At 43.4% G+C, this 9,168-nt stretch overlaps 1 protein-coding gene across 2 annotated transcripts in view; it reads left to right on the top strand.

The window, feature by feature from the left end:
- lgi1b (leucine-rich, glioma inactivated 1b) overlaps window positions 1-9,168 on the top strand; it is a 35,671-nt gene that overhangs the window by 3,807 nt on the left and 22,696 nt on the right. Inside the window, exons 3-4 of one of the 2 annotated variants that reach the window (XM_056297348.1) lie at window positions 5,015-5,086; window positions 5,203-5,274. The exons of the other annotated variant lie outside the window; for it this stretch is intronic. Coding sequence (XP_056153323.1) covers window positions 5,015-5,086; window positions 5,203-5,274 — 144 coding nt within the window. The remainder of the gene's footprint in view (window positions 1-5,014; window positions 5,087-5,202; window positions 5,275-9,168) is intronic. 2 annotated transcript variants of the gene reach the window in all.

Raw genomic sequence — 9,168 nt, 5'->3', positions numbered from 1 at the left:
AAGTACACACATTCCTGACTCGAGTAGAAGTACAGATACTTGTGTAAAAATGGACTTTGGTAAAAGAAGAAGTACTGACTCAACTTCTTTACTCTAGTTGAAAGTAAAAAGTACAGGCTTTGAAATGTACTCAAAGTATAAAAGTCAAAAGTACAGGCTGGGCCATTTCGCCATGTCACCTTTATCTTTAGTCAGAGTTACATTATGACTGGGTTGTAATTGAGTTGAAATTAAACTTTAGCCAGAGAGGTAGATCATTTTATGATAGGTCCATCCCCAGAAAATATGAATTAAAAAAAAACACACGTGACAACACCGGTATAGCCCCGCCCCCAAAAATTGTTCAGCTTTACTGTCATCTGAACCATTTCAACTTCAAATAAAGTCACGTCTGTCCGGTATCGCGAGACTATCCGAGATCATCTCCGCTAAGCGTTTAGAGACTGGCTTATGAGTCTACAGGGTCATAATGTTAATAATCCCACCCGAATGCGTTAAAACTAAAGTAACGAGCCAGTTTTGAAAATGTAAGGAGCAGAAAGTACAGAAATGTGTGTTAAAATGTAGGGAGTAAAAGTAAAAAGTTGTCAGAAAAATAAATATTCAAGTGAAGTACAGATACCTGAAAAATCTACTAAAGCACAGTAACGAAGTATTTTTACTTCGTTACTTCCCACCTCTGCGATACATGTAGCTTCGCCAGCCGCTTCTTTTCACCTGGCAGCGAGGAGTTTCACCAGGGGGGCGTAGCGCGCGGGAGGATCTCGCTATCCCCCCCCCCCCCCCGTTCCTCTCTTCCCCTCGAGCAGGCGCCCCGACCAACCAGAGGAGGCGCTAGTGCAGCGATCAGGACACATACCAACATCCGGCTTCCCACCCGCAGACACGGCCGATGCACTCTTAACTGTAGTCCATTGACTTCCGGTTTCTGCTGCATACCAGTTTCCTGTTTGTTGGCGCGTGCCATTGACAATGGCATATATTTCGCGATGCCTCAGTCCACAGTTATGAGGATGAGTATCCTAGAGTCAAGAGTATGAATATAGCACACGCCACTAAACAGGAAACTGATATGACCGCTGCAGTAGAAACCGGAAGTCAGTGGCCCGACCAAGCTGTCGGTAACACAGGGATGTTGGTAGACAACGGAATAGACCGCCACGCCACCCGGACGCCCCCTGGAGGGTTTATTCTTGTATAACAATTGCTTAAGTCTCGTTGGCGCTAAACGCTGTGCTGACCATTTCTTGTTGTACTCCAGTAAACAGCGAGCTTCAGCCCACTCTAAACATTTACTCGCCCGTCACAGTTACTATTTCAGTTTAACACACATCATGGAAAACTACACTTTTATTTTGGCATCGGTTCATCTGCATTACAAGTTAATGAAAATCTGCCCGTATATAAAATATACGGGCATAAATGTCATAGGATCTTTTTTAAAGATATTTTATTTTCACGGACCCCTTGCAATTACACCACGGACCACTAGGAGTCCGCGGACCCCCGGTTGAGAAACGCTGGACTAGAGGATCCGATGGCTTTGGCAACGGGCTAGCGAGTCTACACAGCTGTAGTCCTTGCACTATGAACTATTCACAGTGAGCATATTTAAACCTCTCCAGTGTCATTTTCTGCAGAGTGCATTATTTCTGTTGAAATTGTTAGTCTTATTAGGATGTTTTTTTGTTTTGCTCCCAAAATGCACAGTTATGAGGTAAAATCATCGGTGCGTTTTACATTTATTGATGATTTTTCTGGTGGCTGATTTATTTTAGGAGGCATTTATCAGATTTTGGTAATGAAACACTCCCACGCCTTGATATGTCCTCCAACCCATACGGCCACATAGGGCGTATACCCTCCAATACGACCCACAGGAGCGTTTCCTAAATTAGCGCCCCTAGCGGCGGCAGGAGACATGCCGCAGATACTTTTCGCCTCTATGCATTGGGGGTTTTCATCTACTTGTTGGCGTCCTTTTATTAACGTCTCATAGACAGGCTAATAAAGGTAAGTAGTCAGTAATTAGTGATGATAAAAAAACAATTTCAGAACAATAGAATGTGTAGTCAGTTACTTGGGGTCAACTGCCCAAAGTAACGGGGAGTGCAGAAGAGAGGTGAAGAAGAGAGTGCAGGCAGGGTGGAGTGGGTGGAGAAGAGTGTCAGGAGTGATGTGTGACAGAAGGGTACCAGCAAGAGTTAAAGGGAAGGTTTACAAGATGGTTGTGAGACCAGCTATGTTGTATGGTTTGGAGACAGTGGCACTGATGAAAAGACAGGAGGTGGAGCTGGAGGAGGCAGAGATGAAGATGATAAGATTTTCACTGGGAGTGATGAAGAAGGACAGGATTAGGAGCGAGCATATTAGAGGGACAGCTCAGGTTGGACGGTTTGGAGACAAAGCAAGAGAGGCGAGATTGAGATGGTTTGGACGTGTGTGGAGGAGAGATGCTGGGTATACTGGGAGAAGGATGCTGAATATGGAGCTGCCAGGGAAGAGGAGAAGAGGAGGGCCAAAGAGGAGGTTTATGGATGTGGTGAGGGAGGACATGCAGGTGGCTGGCGTGACAGAGGAAGATGCAGAGGACAGGAAGAGATGGAAACGGATGATCCGCTGTGGCGCCCCCTAGCGGGAGCAGCCGAAACTAGTAGTAGTAGAATATGTAGTCAGTGCGTTTTTGTGTTGTTTCGCCGTCTAGTATAGTAACTGAGATTGCTATTGGGAGCACGACCGCTAGAGGTCGCTTAACTTTAAAACGTAACTATGGGTCTGATAAGCCGCTTGTACAAACGACCTATGGGGTCGTTTTCTGGTGGAGGACAGTCTCTCAACGCTGAGCAGATAGCAAGGTACAAAACCTGTTCTCTTCGGAGCTAAAGCTTGCGCTGCTAGTTTGGAGCCTTGTTATTTTGGGGAAACAGGCGTTATTAACGTGTCCATTAAGGCAGCCCTGCACGTGGGAACCGTTTTGCTGGAGTGAGCAGTGTGCTGGGTGTGTGGCGCTCTGTTGACATCTGCAGCAGCCATGTTGGCTCAGCAAGGCAGCATGTGGTGCCTTTGTCCCAAGGGAAACCCACTGCATGAAAGATAAGATGTACTGTAACAATCCTCATGGGGAAATCCAGACTCTGTATTTAACCCATCCCAGCACACACTGTAGCTAGGAGCAGTGTGCAGCTGCAGAGCCTGGGACCAACCCCACTTCCTCTTCCCATGCCTCGCTCTGGGACACAGGCAGGAGGACTAACATGTCCTCTGAAGTCACATTTCACTGGGTTGTGAATCAGTCAGTGATGACCATGGGGACTATATGGTGCACTTGCATGCAACTTGACTCCGGTTTTGTGGCTCCAGTTTTGTGTATCTCTCTACTCCTTAACGTAGAATAACAACACTACAACACAATAATCATATATATATATATATATATCGGGAATAAGGAACATTTGTCATTTCATTCCATGCACTTGTGCACATGAAATGAAAGGAAATATCATTTCCCCCAGCCCACAGCAGAGCAACACAAAAACAAAATCACATATCCAGACTACAAGAACACATCCAAACTACAAAAAAAATCTACAAAAACACATATCCAACATATCAACAACAACAAAAATCCCTCTCCAAGAGAGCTCGGCCCTGTGATGCCCTGGCGGCCTGTCCAGGGTGTCTCCCCGCCTGCCACCCAATGACTGCTGGGATAGGCTCCAGCATCCCCGCGACCCTTACAGCAGGATAAGCGGTTCAGATAATGGATGGATGGATGGATGGATGGTTTTCCAGGAGAGTGAACGCCAGCCAGGTTGACTGTCGGAACTGTCGGTCTGCATGGGCTAGCAGTTAGCTTAGCCTGCCCAGTTTCCGCGTCCTGTCAGACCGCCCCCGGTGTTTCCTCCTCGGGCGCAGCTCCAGGCAGGGCCGTGGTCCGTGGGCCCACCGGACGCAGCAGACCAGGCTCTCCCAGCCGATTCAACGCCAGCTCTCCCAGCCGGACACCTTCCACACACCTCCCCGCACTCCACACGACGACACCAAACACACAGGACAATGCCAGGCGAGGCCACTGCCAGTGTTGTCGGAACTGCCGGTCTGCATGGGCTAGCAGCTAGCTTAGCCTGCCCCGCTTCCGCGTCCTGTCAGACCTCCCTCGGTGGTGAAGAGCTGCACCCGAAGCCGCGCCTCTTCGGGCGTAGCTCCAGGCAGGTCCGTGGTCCCTGGGCCCACAGGACACAGCAGACCAAGCTCTCCCAGCTGATCCAGCACCAGCTCTCCCAGCCATCAAACCAAGACACAAACCAGACGTGGACAAAGACACTGCATGGACGGTACTGCATGAGGCCGCTGCAAACGTGAATTTGCGCCGCCATCTTCCCACACTGGAAGCGGAAGATGCACACACACATACACACAAGGATTGACTCATAAAGGCAAAATAAGAGGCGATAAAGACATAAAAGTATATTTTAACACAAAAAGTCCCCGAAATAGTTGGATGACAGGCAATTCCTTGCTAGAATTTTCCAAAACAGTTCTCTGGAGGGATGATCCGACCCCTACATACACTCTTAGTTACTGTCGTATGCACTGGAGTCTACATAAAGTCGGGCCCAGTCAACGGTTACATGTAAACCGATCTCCACTACTGGCCAATGCTTTTGGGATATTGTTAATGTTGTATTTTCCTCTTTGAACAAGCTACTAATGTGGAGGAAGTGATGCAACACGTAGGAGGAAGGGACCGTCCTCCATTCATTCTTTCAGCACAGTGTGCAGGCAGAAAGGAACGTGTTGTCTCCACTTGGGGAACAATCACTTGCACATGTTTCATGTAGTCCAGAGTTACTGAGCCTAGTGATGCTGGTAATGAACCGTACAGTAGTGTTTCAGATCTAAAATGACCACGTGGAAATAATCCCCATCTTCATCATCTTCTTCATAGTCATCATGTTAATACCAAATGTCAAATCGCTAAAACATTGTGTGTTGTTCTTCTTCTTCTTCACAGCTTGTTCACAGCTAATTCCTTTGACTTTATTGATGAGGACGCTTTCCTAGGTTTACCACATCTTGAGTACCTGTAAGTATTCCTCCTCGAGCCATTGCAAACAAATGCCTATCAACCTTGTGAGCGCTTATTCACACGCCGCTGTGACTGTGTCCACGTTCATGACAGGATGTCCGTCTCTTTTTAAGGTTCATTGAAAACAACAAGATTGCATCGATATCTCCATATGCGTTCCGGGGGCTCAAAGCGCTGCTACACCTGTAAGTGTCCGCAGCATGTGACTAGCTGTGTTGGTGAGAAAACAGATAAATCCCAGTTCCCATGCCTTACTTTTCCTGCAGCTGACTCCCCGCCCTTACCACCTCTCCATCTCTTCTTCTACCACCTCTCCATCTCTTACCACCTCTCCGTCTCTTCTTCTTCTTCTACCACCTCTCCATCTCTTCTTCTACCACCTCTCTTTCTCTTCTTCTTCTATCACCTCTACATCGCTCTTCTACCACCTATCTATCTCTTACCACCTCTCCATCTCTTCTTCTACCACCTCTCTTTCTCTTCTTCTTCTACCACCTCTCCAGCTCTTCTTCTTCTATCACCTCTACATCGCTCTTCTACCACCTATTTATCTCTTACTACCTCTCCATCTCTTCTTCTATCACCTCTCTTTCTCTTCTTCTTCTACCACCTCTCCATCTCTTCTTCTTCTATCACCTCTACATCGCTCTTCTACCACCTATCTATCTCTTACCACCTCTCCATCTCTTCTTCTACCACCTCTCTTTCTCTTCTTCTTCTACCACCTCTACATCGCTCTTCTACCACCTATCTATCTCTTACCACCTCTCCATCTCTTCTTCTTCTATCATCTCTACATCGCTCTTCTACCACCTATCTATCCCTTACTACCTCCCCATCTCTTCTTCTACCACCTCTCTTTCTCTTCTTCTTCTATCACCTCTACATCGCTCTTCTACCACCTATCTATCTCTTACCACCTCTCCATCTCTTCTTCTTCTATCACCTCTACATCGCTCTTCTACCACCTATCTATCTCTTACCACCTCTCCATCTCTTCTTCTACCACCTCTCTTTCTCTTCTTCTTCTACCACCTCTCTTTCTCTTCTTCTTCTGCCACCTCTCCATCTCTTCTTCTTCTATCACCTCTACATCGCTCTTCTACCACCTAGCTACAGTGCATCCAGAAAGTATTCACACCCCTTCACTTTCCCCACATTTTGTTATGTTACAACCTTATTCCAAAATGGATTAATTCCCTTTTTTTTCTCATCAATCTACACACAATATCCCATAATGACAAAGTGAAAAAGGTTTTGTAGAAATTTTTGCAAATTTATTAAAAATAAAAAACTGAAATATTGCATGTACATAAGTATTCACACCCTTTGCTATGACACTCAAAATTGAAAAAAAAAGGAATTTAATCCATTTTGGAATAAGGCCGTAACATAACAAAATGCGGGGAAAGTGAAGGGGTGTGAATACTTCCCGGATGCACTGTATCTCTTACCACCTCTCCATCTCTTTGTCTTCTACCACCTCTCCGTTTCTTCTTCTTCGCAAATTTGTAATTTGTGATATTGGGCTATACAAATAAAATTGACTTGACTTGACTTCTTCTACCACCCCTCCATCTCTCTCCTCTTCCACCCCTGTTGCCTTCCACGCTTTACGCAGTTTCTCTGGTTGGTCTGTGTGTTTTTCCTATTCGCCGGTGAGCTGTGGGTCTAAATAGAGGCAGTACAGGGGAGGTAAATGATACATGGAGACTGGGTTCCGCTGTGTATAATTCAGAGGCAGGCCCAAGGTTGAGGATCACGGGTCTCAGATCCACCAGGTCATGTTGCTGAAGGACAGCTCACAGTTGCCACTGTATCAGACAGATGGTAATGTAAGAAACGGAGAGAGCGAAACATGCCTTTTTTACGGGCCAGGGTGCATGTACAGTGTCCGTACGAGGTTTCATTTGGAAAGGAAGCAAAATGTTCAATACACACACGGTGGTTTGTCAACACAAGCACACCTCTCTGAATCGCAAACCTTGCTTAGACTATAGTCGAGAATGGCGGGTGGCCTGAAGGTTAAGGCTAAATATAAAAACGGCACTGAAACCCTAAACTCAGCTCGGACCCTGTTGCAGCTCTCGCTCTGACACGTCTACGCAGTCTTTTGTAGGTCAGCAGCCTGCAAAACAAAACCCAGAACAAAACAAAACAAAGATAAAGCACGTTGCATTTCACATCTGCGCCACAGTAGCAAGTTTGAGGAGGAAGCACAGTTGTAGCTAATGACCAGATGTGGCGGATGAAGCCCGGAGAAGACCTTGACCAATAGATACTAGAAAAGCGGTTGGTAAATCCTAGATGCAATGTTTTTTCTGTTTGATGGTGAGAATCAGCAACGTGTCGACTCTTACGTGTGACAAATACATGTCTGGGATAATAGGTGGTCAGACTCCACTGCAGCTGTACCTCATCACCAACAGTGTCGAGTTAAACCAAAAAAGACCATCAGGAATCAGGAATCAGAAACACTTTCCCCAGCCCACAGCGGTACAACACAAAGACAAAAACACATCCAAAAACTACAAGAACTACAAGAACACATAAACTAACACATATATCCAAACTAACACATATATCCAAACTAACACATATATCCAAACTAACACATATATACAAACTAACACATATATCCAAACTAACACATATATCCAAACTAACACATATATCCAAACTAACACATATATCCAAACTCACACATATATCCAAACTCACACATATATCCAAACTAACACATATATCTAAACTAACACATATATCCAAACTAACACATATATCCAAACTAACACATATATCCAAACTCACACATATATTCAAACTAACACACACATATCCAAACTAACTCATATATCCAAACTCACACATATATCCAAACTAACACATATATCCAAACTAACACATATGTCCAAACTAACACACATATTCAAACTAACACACATATATCCAAACTAACACATATATCCAAACTAACACACATATCCAAACTCACACATATATTCAAACTAACACACATATATCCAAACTAACTCATATATCCAAACTAAAACATATATCCAAACTAACTCATATATCCAAACTAACACATATATTCAAACTAACACATATATTCAAACTAACACACATATATCCAAACTCACTCATATATCCAAACTAACACATATATCCAAACTCACACATATATTCAAACTAACACACATATATCCAAACTAACTCATATATCCAAACTACCACATATATCCAAACTAACACACATATCCAAACTAACACATATATTCAAACTAACACATATATCCAAACTAACACATATATCCAAACTCACCCATATATTCAAACTAACACACATATATCCAAACTAACTCATATATCCAAACTACCACATATATCCAAACTAACACATATATCCAAACTAACTCATATATCCAAACTAACTCATATATCCAAACTACCACATATATCCAAACACACATATCCAAACTCACACATATATTCAAACTAACACATATATCCAAACTAACTCATATATCCAAACTCACACATATATTCAAAGTAACACACATATATCCAAACTAACTCATATATCCAAACTAACTCATATATCCAAACTCACACATATATCCAAACTAACACATATATCCAAACTAACTCATATATCCAAACTAACACATATATCCAAACTAACACATATATCCAAACTAACTCATATATCCAAACTAACTCATATATCCAAACTAACACATATATCCAAACTAACACATATATCCAAACTAACACATATATCCAAACTAACACATATGTCCAAACTAACACACATATTCAAACTAACACACATATCCGAACTAACACATATATTCAAACTAACACATATGTCCAAACTAACACACATATCCAAACTAACACATATATCCAAACTAACACACATATCCAAACTAACACATATATCCAAATTAACGCATATATCCAAATTAACACACATATCCAAACTCACACATATATCCAAACTAACACACATATCCAAACTAACACATATATCCAAACTAACACATATATCCAAACTAACACATATATCCAAACTA

The sequence above is a fragment of the Lampris incognitus genome, chromosome 17, assembly GCF_029633865.1.
Source record: "Lampris incognitus isolate fLamInc1 chromosome 17, fLamInc1.hap2, whole genome shotgun sequence".
Taxonomy (NCBI): domain Eukaryota; kingdom Metazoa; phylum Chordata; class Actinopteri; order Lampriformes; family Lampridae; genus Lampris; species Lampris incognitus.
The sequence above is the reverse complement of the archived record's forward strand: the minus strand, read 5'-3'. Positions and strand labels throughout refer to the sequence as shown.